The 21,513-nt window shown below is 40.8% G+C and overlaps 1 protein-coding gene across 2 annotated transcripts in view; it reads left to right on the plus strand.

Annotated features, from left to right (window-relative positions):
* The first annotated feature begins 1,930 nt into the window (after nt 1-1,930).
* The window catches only part of LOC112607927 (contactin-associated protein-like 3), a 236,635-nt gene continuing 217,052 nt past the window's right edge, over nt 1,931-21,513 (plus strand). Inside the window, exon 1 of one of the 2 annotated variants that reach the window (XM_025359296.1) lies at nt 1,931-2,148. In XM_025359296.1, the coding sequence (XP_025215081.1) occupies nt 2,064-2,148 (85 nt within the window). In that variant the 5' untranslated portion in view covers nt 1,931-2,063. The remainder of the gene's footprint in view (nt 2,149-21,513) is intronic. The other variant, XM_025359295.1, reaches the window with a different exon arrangement.

Genomic DNA, 21,513 nt, shown 5'->3' on the forward strand with positions numbered 1-21,513 from the left:
TGTAAAATGTATATTTTATGTATTGGGAATAATATTCATAAATATATTCCTCCAATGTTGTAAAAAATGCATTCACCCTTACTACATTAGTGATTTTACAGCTTAATGAAGCCATTTTTTTTAAATTGCAAATGTCTACCACCTTAGAAGTTTCTTGGCCTTTCTCCACTAAGCTTAACACTTTGAACACCCAAGTTCACTTTTTTTTTTTTTTCCCTTGAGACAGAGTCTTGCTCTGTCACCAGGCTGGAGTGCAGTGGCACGATGTCTGCTCACTGCAACTTCTGCCTCCCAGGTTCAAGCGATTCTCCTGCCTCAGCCTCCCGAGTAGCTGGGACTACAGGCGCCCGCCACCATGCCCGGCTAATTTTTTGTATTTTAGTAGAGACGGGGTTTCACCATGTTGGCCAGGATGGTCTGGAGCGCCTGACCTCGTGATCCGCCCCCCTCAGCCTCCCAAAGTGCTGGGATTACAGGTGTGAGCCACCGCACCCGACCAAGTTCACATTTTTCAAGACTCCTTCTGACGTCTGACAAATTGGTACAATAATAGATTGACATTTGTTGTTTTACTATAGGTCCAATTTAGAAAATGATTTCCATTTTCTCCCTTTCTATCTCACTGAAGGCAACTGATCTGTCAATCAAAACTTTAGATTTATAATTTTTTTCTGTAATAAAAGAGGTGCTATTTACAGAGTTCTTGTGCAAAAGTAGTTTAAGTGAACCCAATTAATAATTCAAGAATGACTTTGTAAGGTGGTTCTTCTATCAGTATTACATTTGAATTCATTTTAATGAAGAAAAAGCCTTTCAAAGTTCTCTTTCCAAAGGGAAGATTAAAAGCTGTGTCTTCGAGACACCACCTAAAAAAGTTAATATCTTTTTTTTTTTTTTTTGGAATCTTGCAGTGGCGGTAATGTGACTTTGTCAATCTTTGCCCGTCCTGTGAATTTGAGAAGCAGAGGAAGACAGAAAGAGAAAGACTCCCCCCACGACCCCCGCGCCCCACACAACCCGCCGCCCAGCACACAGCAGGCGCACAAGAAGTGCAGTGTTAGCCGCTGCTGAATTGAGCTCCTCATCCTACACTTGCAGGGGTCGCTTCTTTGGACAGAAAACTGGAATAAAATGTAAATTTTAGACTTCCACCAAGGCCAGGACTAGGGTGAAGGGACTAACGCACTAGTCTCAGGCGCAACTGTTAAGTATCGCTAATCTGGAATGAATGAAATAGTTTTAAAATTGAATGTAATAGCAAAAAAAAAAAAAAAAAAAAAAAATCCGTGATAGACAAAATATCAAAACTTTAAATAAAGGCTTGCCCTCGCACAACCCGGGCTCAGTGGCTTCGCCCTGCTCCTGGCTCGGTTTCCCAGCTTGGTTCTCTACAAGTCAGAATTCCTAGCAAAATCAAAGTGTGCGCGCGTCCGCCCGAGTACACGCCGCAGAGTTATTTCTGCTTCACCTTCCCCATTTGAACTCAAGCAGGACAGGATTTTCCTGGGTTCGGTGACTAGCGGAGTGATAAAGCCCGGCGTTCTCCACCTGCAGGCGGAGGCTGACGGCGCGGTCTTTGGTGCGAGCCCGTGCACCGCGGCCGCCCCGCCCCGGTGGGAGGGAGGGACGGAGGGAGGTGCCCGTGTAACGGGAGGAGAGCGCCGGGGGAGCTGGGGCGTCCGTCCCGCTCCCTCGCCTCTTGACTCGCGTGGCCGCCGACCGCCTCCCGCGCCTAGTGTCCGGGACGCGCCCGAACCTGCCTCCTCCGAGCCTGGGGCGGCGCCGCGCGGCCCCGAGCGCTCCCGAAAGCTGCGGTGCGAGTCCGCGGGGCCGACCTCGGAGACGCCTGGGGCCGGGCGCTGCTAGGCGGGAGCGTCTGCAGCGGGGAGGAGAGGCTGGGGCTTCTCCCCGACGGGCGGGGGCTGCCAGTGCGTGGAGAGAGCCGGGGACTGGAGAGTGGAGGGAGCAGCGTCGGAGCCGCGCAGGGGACGGGAGTGAGAGCAGGAGCGACGCAGAGCGGCCATCGCCGTGCCCGGGTCGCAGGGCGCCTGGCCAGAGTGAGCATGGCTTCGGCAGCCTGGGCCGTCCTCCAGGTGCTGCTCCTTCTCCCCACTCACTCTTGGAGCCCCGTAGGAGCAGGAAATCCACGTAAGTACCGCAAATGGTTTAAAACTTGCCCTAGGCTATCAGGAAAACTTTGTATTTTTTATTATGGGTAATATTTGGAAGTGGAATTGCAGAACATGTTCCTGAACACAAGGAACCTTAAAAAAATTCTATGGAATTGCAACCCGAAAAAGACGATTTTGTTTACAATAGACTTTCCTCTTGTGGGGTAGTCTAAGATACAGCATGCATGTTTTGACTCTTTAATCTATGTATTTGAATATTCATTGAGAAAGTGGACGTTTTCGTAAAACCTGAAAAGAACATCTAAATAAGAGATTAGCCTGCAAATGCTGTCATTTATTCCTTTTTAGGATTGAAACATTTTATAGGAATTAAGTCTAACAGGGAAAAAACTGGCAGACATTACATCATACTGCATCAACTTAGATGTTAGCAGCTTACAGTTTTGCCGACCTTGGCAGCTTCAGAGTTAAGATGCTAATTAACTTCCATGCACTATAGGGACAGAGCGCCTGTAGGCGAAACTAAATTTAAGAACCCCAAATTAATAACCTGCCCTAACTACTAAGGGAATAGCACTTGAACACCCCTGCCTGGAGGCTTGGTTTCTCATAGTAGAAAGTTCTTGCTTAAAGACAAAACTCAGCCAGTCATTTAGGTGATCTTGAAATTATTCATCTCTGGATGCTAATATTTTATATTATTTAATTTGCCATTGGGTTGCCTGTTTTTTATTTTCCTTAATTTGGTAAACACCTAGGAAGCCTTTATTTCTAGAGTGGGCTATGATTCTGATATAATGATGATATTCCAGACAGTTGAGCAAATTGTAATGTACCCATATTTTATCACACATAAAAATGTTTACATAACATTACATGTTTTTTTTTTTTTGGCTTGGAGTAAGTCTCTATCAGGTAGTTGTCTTTCTTTCTTAATTAATCAAACCATGAGACTAGAATTTTTAAAATGTCTTCCTCCTCCTTCTGAAATCACTTTTGTCTTTCAGTGGCATATCCCCACTGTCAACTTCAGCCCCCTCCTACGAAAATCTCCTTTGAAATAAGTTCCAATAAGTGCTAGTGGCCATGCTTGTAAATTTAGATTACTCCAGAATAACCAAGGGTAGCTTCCAGCAGTTCTCCTAAGCTATCATGAAAAGTCTGCCGTAGCTCAGTGCTGTTCTACCCGTGTGCTCAAGCCTGGGTTCTTCACACACGAGGCACGCACATGGGTTCATGCACTCACTGTGCATCATGATTCAGCTACGCCTTAGTTAAATCCTACACTTGGTGTGCCCCTCCCAAAAACGCACTGGACTCCTTTGGTCAGATGCTGTACCGTGTTTCAGATTCAACTTTAATCTGCTTTTGTGAGAAGGCTCTGTTAATAAAACGTGGTTACTTACATCAAATCAAAATCCTTAGGTCTTGTAACAGAAACTGCTGTTTGGCTTAAATATAAACACATAAATGAGTTACTTATAGAAACGCATGCTAGAGTAATTCACCAACCAACTGGCAAAATACAACAACAAGATAAGTCACTAGAGGTCACTCTTACTATTGAATAAACAGGGCTTCAAAAAGACCTTCCTGGAGAAAAGCAAAGCAATGAAATCTGAGTGAGACTCTGGCACCACCTTTCCTGTTTTTATTGCATAGTTGTATTATTTTTTATTCTCAGGATTAGTTGTATTGATAGTCATTTTGCTTGGAATCCAGTGGAAGGATTACAAAACCCATAGAAATTAAGCTCTTCTCCTTTACAGTGAACATTCTTCTTGGAGGAGGGGAGGGCAGGGACAGATGTTCCAAATGGACTTAGCACCAGACGGGGCTCTCGCCAGTCGCTGAGTGACACTTAGAATTTCAATACTAGTTTTGTGGGTGTTTTCAGTCTTCTTTCGTTGATGAAACTTACTATCCTCATATCTAATAAATTTTACTAATTTTAAATTACCTTTTAGCTCAAGTAATTCTTCCAGATAAAACTATGTAACTATAATAATGAGACCACCTTGAATACCAAGAAGAAAGTCAATAAGGACATTGAAAAGTTTCCTTCTCACATAGACACCATGAGTTGCTCACGTTATTCGCAGCTGGTTTTCCAGAAGCACATTGGCCACCCACCAAGGCAGCCTGTTGATGATGGCATGAAATGGCCCTTCATGAGAAGAGCTCTCTAGGCCGGGTGCGGTGGCTCATGTCTGTAATCCCAGCACTTTGGGAGACCGAGGTGGGTGGATCACCTGAGGTCAGGAGTTCAAGACCAGCTTGGCCAACATGGTGAAACCCTGTCTCTACTAAAAATACAAAAAATTAGCCGGGCATGGTGGCAGGCCCCTGTAATCACAGCTACTCAGTAGGCTGAGGCAGGAGAATCGCTTGAACCTGGGAGGTGGAGGTTGCAGTGAGCCGAAATGGCGCCATAGGACTCCAGCCTGGGCAACAAGAGCAAAACGCAAAACTCCGACTCAGAAAAAAAAAAAAGCTCTCTAAACATTTGGCATTTTAGGGATTATGTGCAGTTTATCTGAATGTTATTTGACCCGACAAATACATGGGAAAACTTTGTTAGGAGGATTCTACATGAGGGGAAATGTTTTCCTAACTTCAGTGCCCATAGACTTATTCTTTGTTTAGACTATTTTGAATCATCCTGCATACGCTTCATCTTTTTGAGGATACAGTATCCAGAAAGGACTGCATTCTTTGCATTTTACGATAGTTACTGTTAATATAAAAGCAATAAATGTGTCACCTGTTTTTTCTTCTGAACTTTTCAGTGGAAGTGGGTATAAAATTCTGAGGACAGACCATAGATTCTTGCATTTTCACCAAAGGACGGGAACAAAGACTTGAACACATCTCTTCATGTTAAAATCATCCTTGTGACTCTGCTGTTTCTTTCTGAACATGAAGACATTGTGATGTGGGAGAAAGGGTGTGGGCAAATCTGACTTCCATTGTAGCTTAGATTAATCAATATTTGTGTCTTGTAATAAGAGTTGGATTAGTCACAATTTATCTAAGAGTTATTTTCTGACTCTCAATTTGTCTCCTTGCCTGAGAGTGAGTGAAAGGTCACGTATTGCTCTCATCGAGTCCCTGAAAACAACAGAAGAATCAAGAGAATGATTGAACTCTGGGCACTGATCCCAGGGATACACAAACAAATGGCTGGGCAGATGTTGCAGAAATTCCTGTAATTGGTAAAATGCTGAGTAATAGCCTTTGATGTAACTTTTCAGTGGGTTAATTTATTCATTACTTAGCCTAAAACACTTTTAATTTTAATTGCCTCAATTTTTCCCCTAAATGGTTAGGTTTTTCAAGTTTGCCAGCCAGCCTGGGGAAAGAAGGGTAAGCCTACTACAGAGTGTGTGTGGGTTAGTTAGGAAACTCACTTATGATGTGAAATGTGTCAGGAAAGATATCTCACAGAGTATAGGAATAATTATTTTTGTAGATGTTTCATTTTGGACCTTTTAGTAATACCATTTAAAGAGAGATTCTGCAGATGAGTAACAGACTCTTAATTTTAGTGTCAAATGGTACTCTGTAAAAAATGGAGTTCAGGCTTGGTGCGGTGGCTCAAGTCTGTAATCCCAACACTTTGGGAGGCCGAGGCAGGTGGATCACTTGAGGTCAGGAGTTTGAAACCAGCCTGGCCAACATGGTGAAACCCCGTCTCTACTAAAAATACAAAAAAATTAGCCAGGCATGGTGGCAGGTGCCTGTGAGGAGGCAGTGAGCTGAGATTGCGCCACTGCACTGCAGCCTGGGTGGCAGAGTGAGACTCTGTCTCAAAAAAAAAAAAAAAAAAAAAAAAAAATGGAGTTCAGATGCCTTTATTCATTTTCACCAAACTCTATACAAATAGTACGGAGTATAAGTAGCCCGTGGAAATGATAATCAATTCCAAGACATTGGTTCAATCATGAAAAAAGAAAAAGCCAATTACTTGGTATTCTTCTTCCTCTTCCTCTCCTCTCCTCTTTTTGAACAGTTGAGTCCAAAGTCTTTCAGTTCAACTTAGGCATCCATGCTGGGTAGTGGGGAGGCCCAGGGCCATGACGGAGCATTCAGAAACCAGCAGGGTAAGATAAGCATCCACAGCATAGCAAGGATGGGGACCTGGAGAGACAGAAGACAGCACTGGTGGTGACCTATAGCAAGTTGTCAGAGGTTGAGTGGGGTGAGGAAGGCGGCATTCCAGATTGACAGAGACTGAAAAACAAGGCAACTAAATACTATTCTGTATTAAATGCTTGTGTTATAAAGGACATGATTGGGAATTGGTGAAACCTGAGCAAGATTGAGAATTAAATATTGGAGCTTTATCCATGATGACTGTGATGATCATATTATGGTTATATAGGAGATCATCTTTGTTGTAGGAAATGCACATTGAAGTATTCGGGGTGATATAGCGTGTTAGCATAGTTCTTCCATGTTTTCTGTAAATTTGTTTCAAAGTCAAATGGTTACTTTAAAAAACATTCAAAATTGTGCTTAAAGGAAACATGGACCAATAGAAAAACTCAAAATAAGTAAATGTGGTTAAATTGATGCATTTTACCTAAGAGATGTAGATTAAAAATAAAGAGGCTGAAAAAAACAATTCTTGAGAAATAGCAGTTCATTTATGTATGACTCTAAATCAAACTAGCCTGGATTTCTGAATGAAAAAGGTGTAATTGGCCTTGGGATTGTTCCCCATTCTTTTTGGGAAGTTTATTGCCTAGAACATCTGTATCATCTTCGAGGTACTTTTTAAAGCTTGGATATCGGAATGAACCCTCAGACTGACCGTCGCCTGGTCTTCTGGAATGGGCTTCCGCACCTTTGATGAGACTCTTCACTGGAAGGTTGCTTGCCCCTCGGCCGGGTTGCTCCACGTTGTAAAAGCATGTGCAAACGCTTGGTTGTACATGATTGTGTGCGTGTCAAGTCTGCTCTGTCACTGTAGAAAAAATATTCCTTTTCCACTTGACATATAAAGCATAGAATTGTTTTAAATGTCTTTTGTCAAGGATTTCATATATCTGCTTGACATGATATGGTATAAAAGCAAAGTGTGAAATTCATTACTTACTATGAGAGCCTTTACAGACCTACAGTAAATCTAGTTTTCTAAAAAACTGAGTATATATTTAGCTTGGTTACATTTTCATAATGAAATGACTACTCTGCTAATAAAAATTTAAAAATATCATAAAGTGGGGGCTAAAGATGATACTGCATATATTCCAGTTAATGAAAATGTTTGTTGGAATAATACGAAGAGTGATTGAAACCTAAAAACATTTCAGACTTTAAAATAGTTTTAACCTTATAACTACAGGTTTATAATTTAAGTAGCATACCTACTTAAAAAGGCAGCAATTAAAATTATTGCTAAGAATTAAATTACCAAGAGGACATGGTCTAATATGTATTGCCTGGGCTGTGGTTTGAATTACTTTTGATTAAGTATAATCACATTTTTTGAGAGTTTAAAAACAGAGGATATTACTTGCTTCTAATTCACAGATGTGTTTATGAACCATTGGCAATTAAAGCATTTGCAATTGAGGCCTTAAGAAAATTTTAGGTTATATTGAGTTATGCCTTATAATTCAGTATATGCTTATACTTTATATGCTTTACGGAGTTTTGAATATATAATATATATAATATTATGTTTTTCCAGGAAATATATTTCTTGTAGTTCCTTGACTTACTTTGTAACCAAATCCAATGGAAAAAAGTTATTGAATGTCATGGTTTCTCAGGCAAGTGTAGAGCTAGGGAAATGATATACATACATATTGGGAATCTTTTAAAAGGCTTGGACTTGGTAGCTCAAATCTTCTACAACCTTGAGCTTCAACTTTCTGGCCAGCTCAGATTCTTCACTGTCCTTTTAATGTAAAGTCAATGTTTATGGAACACTAGACCGAAATGGAAGGGTTTCTTTGGAAACTGAGCAAGCAATTGAATTAGTCTTTGTCTTAATGGAGTGATTTGATCTAAAATATTACCCGTCAGTTTTAGATATCTATTCAATCAGAGCTGCCTCCATATGCGCAAATGATACTTTGTCTTGGATTTTGAGATATCTTAGCCCTCAGACAAGCTAATAGAATTTAAGTTGAACCTGGTGTTTTAGGGACGGTTGAATTGTTGGGTGCCCAGGAAAACAGGCACATTTTTCTATAAATGTGTATTTATTTGGCTGGAATGTGGGAGAGGAAGAAGTTATAAGTGAATTAAAAAAACACTGTCTCAATGTCACATGTTAAATTAAATAAAATTACAGGCAGAACTAAGTGAGTTTATGATTGCTGCCACTGGGAGCAGAGACTATCTGCAGCTTACATTTATAACAGAAGGAGGGATTTAAAATATAGTATTATGCCTGCCCTGATACAGTTAACCTCCTCCACCTGCTCCCCACACACATGCACACACTTGCATATCCTCAGACTATGAAAGAAGGGTGTCTCTCAGACATCCTATCTCTAGCCCAGCTTCTAACAGGTCCCTGGAGTCTAGTCTTTTTGAACACAGCAGTGAAGATAAGGAATGGGGAAAGGGCTTTGATTTCAAGTCCACTAGATACAATAGATTCCTAATTTAATTTCGAAGACAAATCAATTATTAACACAAATACAAAGAGAACAGTATTTTAAGCAAAGCCTCTGTTGTGGGAGATTACCTTTTAAGGTGTTTCCCAATTAGGTTTCCTATTTTAGATGACTTTTTGAAGAATATATCTGTGTAATAGAAATATATTTGATGATTCTCAACTTTAAGAACTTCACGTTTGCTATAATTAAGATATTTATGAATTTATTGTTAGAAGATTGTTAGAAAAAGTAATGCAACATCAAATGGGAAAATAAATATCTATATAATATTATGTAGCTGTTCAAATATAGGGTTTATGATTCTTGTGATGATTTGAACTGCTGTACAACATCAGGAGAAAAGTCCACAGTTGTGTTAAGAAAGCTCTTATAAGCCTATGAAATTTTATAGCACAGGCTGTCACAGAACCTACAATTTACAAACATTTGTAAAAGTTAGGAAAAGTTTTGGGTTCCTCAATAAAAAATGATTTTGCTTAGCTTTAAGAAATCAACTAATTTATCTCTTTTTATTCTCATCCATTAACAATTAAAGGAACCCAAATGGTTTTTAAAAATTATAATAAAACTAAGCTAATATCACATAGATTTTGAGATACTGTGAATAACCATATAAAATAATTTGCTATTTTTCATGTATAAAAATAAGCTTAACACGCTTATCAATACATCTTGAACTATAAGAGATTTATTTCAGCAATGTTGCCAAAGGGCAAGCAATGCCTGCTGCGCATAGAAAACTCTGAATTCCCTAAGCTCAGGGCTCCTCACTTGTCATGTAACCCACTGCATGTGCACACATCCAACTGTGCCCATCCATGTTTCCCCAGAGGACTTGGAGGCAGGGAAATTGATGCAGATATGCTGGTGCTCATATTGTTTGCTATGCTGTAAGTAATACAGTCCTTTGCTTTGACCCAGGAATCTTCTGCCGCAACCATGAAACAAACTGTCAGGCTCATTTGTTAGCTCGCAAGTCGGGCAAAATCTCTCTTCACGGTTCTTCACATGTACTTGTCTGTGCGATGGTCGTCGTCTTCATGAATATAATGATAACATGACATAAGTAGTGAGAAGATCTTACCTATACATAAGCAAACACTGCAGTATAAAAATAGCATATGTCATTTCATAAATCACAGTTGACACATTCTAGAGAAGAGATTGGGCAGCCTTCCTTTTTTGGATGGCACAGTTGATTCTACTGTCCTCATTTCTTCCTCTCTTTTCTGGGATATGTGGAAGAGTTGCTGTGACAAAGCTCTTCTCCTGGGTGGCCAGGGTTGATTGTCAATTTGTTTTGTTTTTGGCAGGCTAGGCAGATGTCCTGTACCTCCTTCTTCATGCCATGTGACATTCATCCCTTTGATTTTCCTATTGTGTTTTATTTAGTATTTTAGAATACTGCCCACGTTCCATTCTGGAAAGTCCGCTGTCCCAGCCAGAGTTTTCTTAGAAAGCTGAGCCTGTGATGGGCATTGGTGCAGGTAGCCTCTTCTGGAAAGTGAGCTCATAAAAGAGCGCAGAATGGAATAGAGAAGAAAAATCCAACAAAAGGGGGCATCACTGAGCTGGTCACTTCTGTGAGCAAATGGGGCATGAACTCCCTGGGAAGCTCTCAGGAAGCCAGTAGAATGTGTTTCTGTGCCTCTGAGAGACAGCAGGGGGAATGCATTTATCCCGAGTCCTGTCCAGGGATTCAGCACTGCCTTTGGGGTGCTGACTCCTGGCTCTAAGGAGAGGAATATGAATGAATGGGTTGCGACTGGGTGTCTGCAGGCATTGCAGAGGCCAAGAGACAAAAAGAGAACTCGAACACTTAACTTCTTAGGAGTAACTTCCTAAGAACGCTTAGGAAGGCGCTGCCACATTACACTGTGTGAAGCCCATTAGCCCAGCACTAGCCACAGTAAAAGGAGAGCCAAGAAGTATGAGGCAGGGCAGAGGAGGTGACCTGCCACAGTGTAGTTGATAACCAGAGGGCACCTGTCTACAGAATGAGTCCATGTATTTATTCAGTTTTAACACATTTACATTAAGGAAGCAAGTTTTGCCTTCATGCTGATTTCACGGTTACATTTTTCAGTATTAGATTCAAACTCCTAAGAAAAGCACACCAGCATCTTCAGTTTTTCTCCTCGGCTTTTCTGAGTTACTCATTCCTTTCCGCATTTGTCCTGCCCCCATGGTACTGTCTTCCCTCAGCCAGTTATGTAACATTTTTCCTATCACCATGTCTTTGCATATTTTTTTTCCTGGAAAATCCACAATACCTTTTCCCTAATTTCTCTTGGAATACTACAAACCAAACTGTATGATGCCTTTCCTGACCACACTTCCTCACTTTCATTACCCTTTTCATGGAAAATCCACAATAGGTACCTTTATGGGCCTCTCTTATTACCCTGGGCTTGTTGTATAGCAGTAGCTTTTGAATATATCACTGTCACATGACTGTGATATAATTGAGAGGTATTTTGTATCACCAGCACCTAGCACCACGCCCAGAATATGATCAGTAGTCAATATCTATAGAATGTGAATAAATGGGTGGCTAGCTCAGATTCATGGAAACACAGGGAATGATGAGACTGAAGTAACGGGTCAGCAGAGTTATAGCGTTCAGGGTAGTATTATAAAAATAAAACTGAGAAGCCAACTTTGACCTAAAAGCCCCTTTACTTTTACAGTTGGCATTTTGAATTCAAATATAGGTATTTATCACCTACAACTATCGTTTACCATTTAATTAAACTCAAACTGCATTCCAACCTGTCAGAGTAATGTGGACCCAGATTCTCTTTTTTAACCACCACTCCCCAAATCTCCTTTATAGGCTCTGTGTGAGAGAAATAGAATGAATAGGATATACATAGGAGATTTACTGTAAAGAACTGGCTCGCGTGGTTATGGAGCCTGGGAAATCTCATCTGCGGGGTGAGCTGGCAGGCTGGAGATTGAAGGAGAGTTGATGTTCTGTTTGAAGGCCGACAGGCCAGAAGAGCTGCTGCAGCAGATGAATTCTAGAGAATTCTCTCTTTTCTGATGGTGGTAGGGGGTCAGTATTTTTGTTCCATCCAGGCCTTCAGCTGATTGGTTGAGGCCCACCCACATATGGAGGGCAGTGTGTTTTACTCGACCAATTAAATGGTTAATCTCCTCCCAAAACACCCTCGTAGAAGCATCCAGAATAATGTTTGACCAAATATCTGGGACCCCTGGCCTAGTCAAATTGACACATGAAATTACCCATCACATCATCCGTACTTTTGATTAATCAAATTGCCTTTACAAGGAGACAGCTAATAAGTCAGCAAACAAACCGAATGCCGGTGCTGAAGCTGCGCTTTTCGGCCCGTTGCTCAGGCATTTCCTCTCCCAGGATCGCCTCATGTCTCAGACCTCCGCAGCACCTCAGAGGTCACCTGCTTCCTTTTAGTGCTTCCACCCAGAACTTCTCTCATTATTCTGTGAAATATGTGTTGAGACTAGAAGACAAACTCCTTTTGAATTTGTAAAGAAAAATTAACATTTTCTTATATCTGCGTCACTCATCGTGGGCTGCAATCCCTTCTTGTCAGCATTCGTTTTGTATTTTACCATCTGAAGAGTTCCCTTTTCAGGTGGTGGGAACCTGAGAAAAATTGTCTATTTTCTTTTTAAAAAAATTTTTTTTAATACCTTAAGTTCTAGGGTACATGTGCACAATGTGCAGGTTTGTTACATACGTATACATGTGCTGTGTTGGTATGCTGCACCCATTAACTCGTCATTTACACTAGGTATATCTCCTAATGCTATCCCTCCCCGCTCCCCCGACCCCATGACAGGCCCCAGTGTGTGATGATCCCTTTCCTATGTCCAAGTGTTCTCGTTGTTCAGTTCCCACCTATGAGTGAGAACGTGCGGTTTTTGGTTTTCTGTCCTTGTGATAGTTTGCTCAGAATGATTCTTTCAGCTTTATCCAAGTCCCTACAAAGGACATGAACTCAACCTTTTTTATGGCTGCATAGTATTCTATGGTATATATGTGCCCCATTTTCTTAATCCAGTCTATCATTGATGGACACTTGGGTTGGTTCCAAGTCTTTGCTATTGTGAATAGTGCCACGATAAACATACGTGTGCATGTGTCTTTATAGCAGCATGATTTATAATCCTTTGGGTATATACCCAGTAATAGGATCGCTGGGTCAAATGGTATTTCTAGTTCTAGATCCTTGAGGAATCGCCACACTGTCTTCCACAATGGTTAAACTAGTTTGCAGTCCCACCAACAGTGTAAAAGTGTTTCTATTTCTCCACATCCTCTCCAGCACCTGTTGTTTCCTGACTTTTTAATGATTGCCATTCTAACTGGTGTGAGATGGTATCTCATTGTGGTTTTGATTTGCATTTCTCTGGTGGTCAGTAATGATGAGCATTTTTTCATGTGTCTGTTGGCTGCATAAATGTCTTCTTTTGAGAAGTGTCTGTTCATATCCTTTGCCCAGTTTTTGATGGGGTCATTTGATTTTTTCTTGTAAATTTGAGTTCTTTGTATATTCTGGATATTAGTCCTTTGTCAGATGGATAAATTGTAAAAATTTTCTCCCATTCCGTAGGTTACCTGTTCTCTCTGATGGTAGTTTCTTTTGCTGTGCAGAAGCTCTTTAATTAGCTCCCATTTGTCAATTTTGACTTTTGTTGCCATTGCTTTTGGTGTTTTAGTCATGAAGTCCTTGCCCATGTCTATGTCCTGAATGGTATTGCATAGGTTTTTTTCTAGGGTTTTTATGGTTTTAGGTCTGACATTTAAGTCTTGAATCCATCTTGAATTAATTTTTGTATAAGGTGTAAGGAAGGGATCCAGTTTCAGCTTTCTACATATGGCTAGCCAATTTTCCCAGTACCATTTATTAAATAGGGAATCCTTTCCCCGTATCTTGTTTTTGTCAGGTTTGTCCAAGATCAGATGGTTGTAAATGTGTGGTGTTATTTCTGAGACCCCTGTTCTGTTCCATTGGTTTATATCTCTGTTTTGGTACCAGTACCATGCTGTTTCAGTTACTGTAGTCTTACAGTGTACTTTGAAGTCAGGTAGCATGATGCCTCCAGCTTTGTTCTTTTGGCTTAGGATTGTCTTGGCAGTGTGGGGTCTTTTTTGGTTCCGTATGAACTTTAAAGTAGTTTTTTCCAGTTCTGTAGAGAAAGTCATTAGTAGCTTGATGGGGATGGCATTGAATCTATAAATTACCTTGAGCAGTATGGCCATTTTCACGATATTGATTCTCCCTATCCGTGAGCATGGAATGTTCTTCCATTTGTTTGTGTTCTCTTTTATTTTCTTGAGCAGTGGTTTGTAGTTCTCCTTGAAGAGGTCCTTCACATCCCTTGTAAGTTGGATTCCTAGGTATTTTATTCTCTTTGAAGCAATTGTGAAAGGGTGTTCACTCATGATTTGGCTCTCTGTCTGTTATTGATGTATAGGAATGCTTGTGATTTTTGCACATTAATTTTGTATCCTGAGACTTTGCGAAAGTTGCTTATCAGCTTAAGGAGATTTTGGGCTGAGACAGTGGGGTTTTCTAAATATACAATCGTGTCATCTGCAAACAGGGACAATTTGACTTCCTCTTTTCCTAATTGAATACCCTTTATTTCTTTCTCCTGCCTGAATGTCCTGGCCAGAACTTCCAACACTATGTTGAATAGGAGTGGTGAGAGAGGGCATCCCTGTCTTGTGCCAGTTTTCAAAGGGAATGCTTCCAGTTTTCGCCCATTCAGTATGATATTGGCTATGTATTTGTCATAAATAACTCATTATTTTGCCATACGTCCCATCAATACCTAGTTTATTGAGAGTTTTTAGCATGAAGTGCTGTTGAATTTTATTGCAGGCCTTTTTTGCGTGTATTGAGATAATCATGTGGTTTTTGTCTTTGGTTCTGTTTATATGATGGATTACATTTATTGATTTGTGTACGTTGAACCAGCCTTGCATCCCAAGGATGAAGCCAACTTGATCATGGTGGATAAGCTTTTTGATGTGCTGCTGGATTCGGTTTGCCAATATTTTATTGAGGATTTTTGCATCAGTGTTCATCAGGGATATTGGTCTAAAATTCTGTTTTTTTGTTGTGTCTCTGCTGGGCTTTGGTATCAGTATGATGTTGGCCTCATAAAATGAGTAAGGGAGGATTCCCTCTTTTTCTGTTGATTGGAATAGTTTCAGAAGAAATGGTATCAGCTCCTCTTTGTACCTCTGGTAGAATTTGCCTGTGAGTCCATCTGGTCCTGGACTTTTTTTGGTTGGTAGGCTCTTAATTATTGCCTCAATTGTAGAGCCGGTTATTGGTCTATTCGGGGATCCAGCTTCTTCCTCGTTTAGTCTTGGGAGAGTGTAAGTGTCCAGGAAATTATCCATTTCTTCTAGGTTTTCTAGTTTATTTGCGTAGAGGTGTTTATAGTACTCTCTGATGGTAGTTTGTGTTTCTGTGGGATCAGTGGTAATATCCCCTTTATCATTTTGTATTGCGTCTATTTGATTCTTTTCTCTTTTCTTGCTTATTGGTCTTGCTAGCAGTCTATGAATTTTGTTGATCTTTTCAAAAAAACAGCTCCTGGATTCATTGATTTTTTGAAGGGTTTTTTGTGTCTCTATCTCCTTCAGTTCTGCTCTGATCTTAGTTATTTCTTGCCTTCTGCTAGCTTTGAATGTGTTTGCTCTTGCTTCTCTAGTACTTTTAATTGTGATGTTAGGGTGTCAATTTTAGATCTTTCCAGCTTTTTCTTGTGGGCATTTAGTGTTATAAATTTCCCTCTACACACTGCTTTAAATGTGTCCCAGAGATTCTGGTATGTTGTATCTTTGTTCTCATTGGTTTCAAAGAACGTCTTTATTTCTGCCTTTATTTTGTTATGTACCCAGTAGTCATTCAAAAGCAGGTGTTCAGTTTCCATGTAGTTGAGCGGTTTTGAGTGAGTTTCTTAATCCTGAGTCCTAGTTTGATTGCACTGTGGTCTTGAGAGAGAGTTTGTTATAATTTCTGTTCTTTTACATTTGCCGAGGAGTACTTTACTTCCAACTATGTGGTCAATTTTGGAGTAAGTGTGATGTGGTGCTGAGAAGAATGTATATGCTGTTAATTTGTGGCTGAGAATTCTGTAGATGTCTATTAGGTCCGCTTGGTGCAGAGCTGAGTTCAATTCCTGGATATCCTTGTTAACTTTCTGTCTCGTTGATCTGTCTGATGTTGACAGTGGTGTGTTAAAGTCTCCCATTATTATTGTGTGGGAGTCTAAGTCTCTTTGTAGGTTTCTACGGACTTGCTTTATGAATTTGAGTGCTCCTGTATTGGGTGCGTATATATTTAAGATAGTTAGCTCTTCTTGTTGAATTGATCCCTTTACCATTATGTAATGGCCTTCTTTGTCTCTTTTGATCTTTGTTGGTTTGAAGTCTGTTTTATCAGAGACTTAAGATTGCAATCCCTGCTTTTTTTTATTTTCCATTTGCTTGGTAGACCTTCCTCCATCCCTTTATTAAGCCTATGTGTGTCTCTGCACGTGAGATGGATCTCCTGAATGCAGCACACTGACAGGTCTTGACTCTCTCTCCAGTTTGCCAGTCTGTGTCTTTTAATTGGAGCATTTAGCCCATTTACATTTACGGTTAATATTGTTAGGTGTGAACTTCGATCCTGTCATTATGGTGTTAGCTGGTTATTTTGCTCATTAGTTGATGCAGTTTCTTCCTAGTATCACTGGTCTTTACAATTTGGCATGTTTTTGCAGTGGCTGGTACTGGTTGTTCCTTTCCATGTTTAGTGCTTCCTTCAGGATCTCTTGTAAGGCAGGTCTGGTGGTGACAAAATCTCTAAGCATTTGCTTGTCTGTAAAGGATTTTATTTCTCCTTCACTTATGAAGCTTAGTTTGGCTGGATATGAAATTCTGGTTTGAAAATTCTTTTCTTTAAGAATGTTGAATGTTGGCCCCCACGCTCTTCTGGCTTGTACAGTTTCTGCCGAGAGATCCGCTGTTAGTCTGATGGGCTTCCCTTTGTGGGTAACCCAACCTTTCTCTCTGGCTGCCCTTAATATTTTTTCCTTCATTTCAACTTCGGTGAATCTGGCAATTACGTGTCTTGAAGTTGCTCTTCTTGAGCAGTATCTTTGTGGCATTCTCTGTATTTCCTGAATTTGAAAGTTGGCCTGCCTTGTTAGGTTGGGGAAGTTCTCCTGGATAATATCCTGAAGAGCGTTTTCCAAGTTGGTTCTGTTCTCCCCGTCACTTTCGGGTACACCAATCAGATGTAGATTTGGTCTTTTCATATAGTCCCATATTTGTTGGAGACTTTGTTCATTTCTTTTTACTCTTTTTTCTCTAAACTTCTCTTCTCACTTCATTTTATTCATTTGATCTTCAGTCACTGATATCCTTTCTTCCCCTTGATCGAATTGGCTACTGAAGCTTGTGCATGCGTCATGTAGTTCTCGTGCCATGGTTTTCAGCTCCATCAGGCCATTTAAGGTCTTCTCTACACTGTTTATTCTAGTTAGCCATTCATCATATCTTTTTTCAAGGTTTTTAGCTTGTTTGCGATGGGTTCAAACATCCTCCTTTAGCTCGGAGAAGTTTGTTATTACCGATTGTCTGACGCTGCCTTCTCTCAACTCGTCAAAGTCATTATCTGTCCAGCTTTGTTCCATTGCTGGCGAGGAGCTGTGTTCCTTTGGAGGAGAAGAGGTGCTCTGATTTTTAGAATTTTCAGCTTTTCTGCTCTGGTTTCTCCCCATCTTTGTGGTTTTATCTACCTTTGGTCTTTGATGATGGTGATGTCCAGATGGGGTTTTGGTGTGGATGTCCTTTCTGTTTGTTAGTTTTCCTTCTGACGGTCAGGACCCTCAGCTGCAGGTCTGTTGGAGTTTGCTGGAGGACCCTGTTTGCCTGGGTATCACCAGCAGAGGCTGCAGAACAGCAAATATTGCAGAATGGCAAATGTTGCTGCCTGATCCTTCCTCTGGAAGCTTCGTCTCAGAGGGGCACCTGGCTGTATGAGTTGTCAGTTGGCCCCTACTGGGAGGTGTCTCCCAGTTAGGCTACTCGGGGGTCAGGGACCCACTTGAGGAGGCAGTCTGTCTGTTCTCAGATCTCAAACTCCGTGCTGGGAGAACCACTACTGTCTTCAAAGCTCAGTTGGAAATGCAGAAATCACCTGTCTTCTGTGTCACTCACCTTGGGAGCTGTAGACTGGAGCTGTTCGTGTTTGGCCATCTTGGAACCGGACCTGTCTTTCTATTTTCTTATCCTTATGAGCTTTGTCAAAAGAATGCAGCTTCTTCTGGTTTCTCTTATGAGTGTAAAAAAAATCTCTGATTGCATTTAGCAATTTTTGCAAGTCTTAATTTGTTCTGGGGTTTAATTCACTTTGCTTTGTATTGCCTCCTTTTAATGTTCCTTTTCATTATAAGTATTCTTTTTTTTTTTTTTTTTTTCCTGATATGGAGTCTTGCTCTGTCACCCAGGCTGGAGTGCAGTGGTGTGATCTTGGCTCACTGCAACCTCTGCCTCTCGGGTTCAAGCAATTCTCCTACCTCAGCCTCCCAAGTAGCTGGGATTGCATTCGCCGGCTACCATGCCCAGCTAATTTTTGTATTTTTACTACAGATGGTGTTTTACCATGTTGGCCTGCCTGGTCTCAAACTCCTGACCTTGTGATCTGCCCACCTCGTCCTCCCAAAGTGCTGAGATTACAGGCGTGAGCCTCTGTGCCCAGCCTCATTGTAAATATTCTTTCTTTGGTTACTTTGCCCATTTCTCTCTTCTTCAGTGGAATTTTTTTTTCTGGATTTCATTTGGATAGCTTTTCACATTTGATGACCGATGTTGTCTTTATTCATAACAACAGTGTCTCTTTGTATAGTCTTGCTCAGAGGTCTACAAGGTAGTATTATGTAACATTTCCCATTGTGTTCTAAATACGCGTATCTTTTTAAGTTAAAAAATTGAAGTTGAAGCTGCCTCTACAGTGACACACATAGCTTGAAATAATAGAGTTAAAATTCAGACATAAAACATATTGCCGTGGGATAATGCCTGCTGTTTTCCTAAAGTTTTGAAATTATCTGTTTGAGGTCTCAAGTGAACATTTGTCTATTGTCTTGGGCACAATAAATTCTAAGATGTTCTGGTTATTTTCTCAAGGATTCTGATACTGCCCCCTTACTAACCGTATTAGAGCCAAGTACAGAGTAGTGAACAAGATCTGATAATTTGCAGGTTTATTACTTTGGGCTGAAAAAAATCTAGCTGATGTCAGTGGTCTTGCTGGGATCTCTCTTCAGAATGCAATGGGAGTGCATCTCTTAACTCTTACTTCAGTATCACTGAAGTTCTCTTTCTTCAGCACCCAGATACTCTGTAGCCTGCTCTGGCCTGTGAGGTCATGAGGTCCCTTTAAGATGTTATTAGTTTAACACAGTCTTCTTTCCATCTCTCTGTAACATGTCTTGGGAAGAAGCCATATTCTTCTCATACCTTGTGTTCTTATTCAGACCCTAATTCTGTCAACTCTCAGAGATGCATAGAAAGAATTATTATTATTTTTAATTTCTGTGGTTACGAAGGAGGTGTAGATATTGACAGGGTACATGAGATGCTTTGATACAGGCTTGTAATGTGAAATAAGCACATCATGGAGAATGGAGTATCGTCCCCTCAAGTATTTATCCTTTGAGTTGCACATTATCCAATTACACTCTTTAAGTTATTTAAAAATGTACAATTAAGTCATTATTGACTATAGTCACCCTGTTGTGCTATCAAATACTGGGTCTTCTTCATTTTTTTCTATTTTTTGTACCCATGGAAAAATCATTTACTGCTCTTTATTAACAGCCCATCTTTGTCACTTACATTCCCATAGCTGTGGATACGTTCATAATAACAATTGTTAGTTATAACATCTCTACATGATTTTCTTTTTAAATTGTATGCACCTGTGTTGTTGTATGTTTTCTGTGTCGTGTCTGATGTCTTTCTGCAGGACTTAATTTTGTTACTTGGTTTCCTCTCTTTCTGCTTAGCAGTAAGTCTCAGAAAAAATAGGTTCATCTTATTCTCATATTATGTACTTTTATCTTTAGCCAAAATTCTGTAGTTTAAAAATAGGTATTCAGTTTATCACAGAAGTATAATTTAACTACATAGCAAGAAATTTAGAAATAAACAAAAAGAAAGAGAACAAGACCATCTATCCAGCTTCCTTAGGGACAAGGAGCTGATCTACGTTGAATCCCTTCTGTGTTTCTGGAGCTGTGTTTGTTGGATTTAACACCCATTGTCTCATCTTAACCCAGCAGGTCTCTTTGTCCATTATCTTCTCATATGTAGATTTTCCATCCCATCTCCTACATCTCTCCATGTGTCTAAATAGTCCTTGTGTTTATTGTAAAGTAGATCATCAAATTAAGATGCTTAAATTTATGTAATCTTGGCCGGGCATGGTGGCTTACACCTGTAATCCCAGCACTTTGAGAGGCTGAGGCAGGCGGATCACGAGGTCAGGAGATTGAGACCTTCTTGGCTAACATGGTGAAACCCCGTGTCTACTAAAAATACAAAAAAAAAATTAGCTGGGCATGGTGGCAGGCACCTGTAGTCCCAGCTACTCGGGAGGCTGAGGCAGGGGAATGGCGTGAACCTGGGAGGTGGAGCTTGCAGTAAGCCAAGGTCGCACCACTGCACTCCAGCCTGGGCGACAGAGCGAGACTCCGTCCAAAAAAAAAAAAAAATATGTAAAGTTTCCTCTTGCTCTTCATTTGTGTTGTGTCTTTTGTAGTTCTCATAAAGTCCTCGGTCCTGGTATGTTAAAATTGGTATGCTGTTGTTATAACTTGATATTTGTAGTGCCGTAAGTCATTTGAAAACACCAGTGTCAGGAGGTATTCAGTGTTCCTATGCTAGGTTTTCTTTAACGAGTCAAAATGACATCTGGAAGGAGAAACAAAATGTAACCCCTATCTCCTACCGTCTTCTGTTCCTACCCAGTAATTTATAGAATTTAAACCTGTTCCCCTGTGTCTTCGTCCAAGCCTCATCTGTTCCCACAGGTAGACTGTAGAAATTATCTGTCATGTCCCAGGAACCAGACACTCATCAGCTGGTCATGCCAGTGTCTCTTCCTCACCCCAGAATCATCAGTCAGCAAGCAAGGCTCCTCGCTGGGGAGTGAGGTTCTCCTGTACCCTCTCATCCCCATCTGCCGCTGCACGTGGCTGCTGTGTGGCTCCCCGTGAGTGTGGTGCTGCTCCTTCTCCAGAGGTGTAATTCATTTTCCATGAGACAGACCTCAGTATTTCAGAAGAGTAAACCTTACTGTGGCTTTCACACATGTGAGAAGACCAGAGCAGAGACAAAATGTGAGTTGAGCTCCGTAGATAATAAATGATGAGAACTCGCAGACAGGAGGGGCTGCAGTGTCATCGGGTGAGGAGTCAAGGAGCGTTGGTGCCTGCATCCTACATTCAGGAAACAGTGAGAAGACCACTCCGATTAAAGGAGGAAGCGCATCTGAGAAATGTGTAGGGGATTCGGCTGTAGTGCAGAGAGGACAGGAAACAGATGGTGGAGGGAATTGAATGCCAGGACCTGAAATTTGAATTTCACGACAGGTGCAGTGGGGATCCATTGGAGCTGGTTGATATGGCTGTTTGTGTGACTTGCACTCAGCAATAGTTTAAAACCGTTTCTGCTATGGTGA

Source organism: Theropithecus gelada, chromosome 15, assembly GCF_003255815.1.
Source record: "Theropithecus gelada isolate Dixy chromosome 15, Tgel_1.0, whole genome shotgun sequence".
NCBI lineage: Eukaryota > Metazoa > Chordata > Mammalia > Primates > Cercopithecidae > Theropithecus > Theropithecus gelada.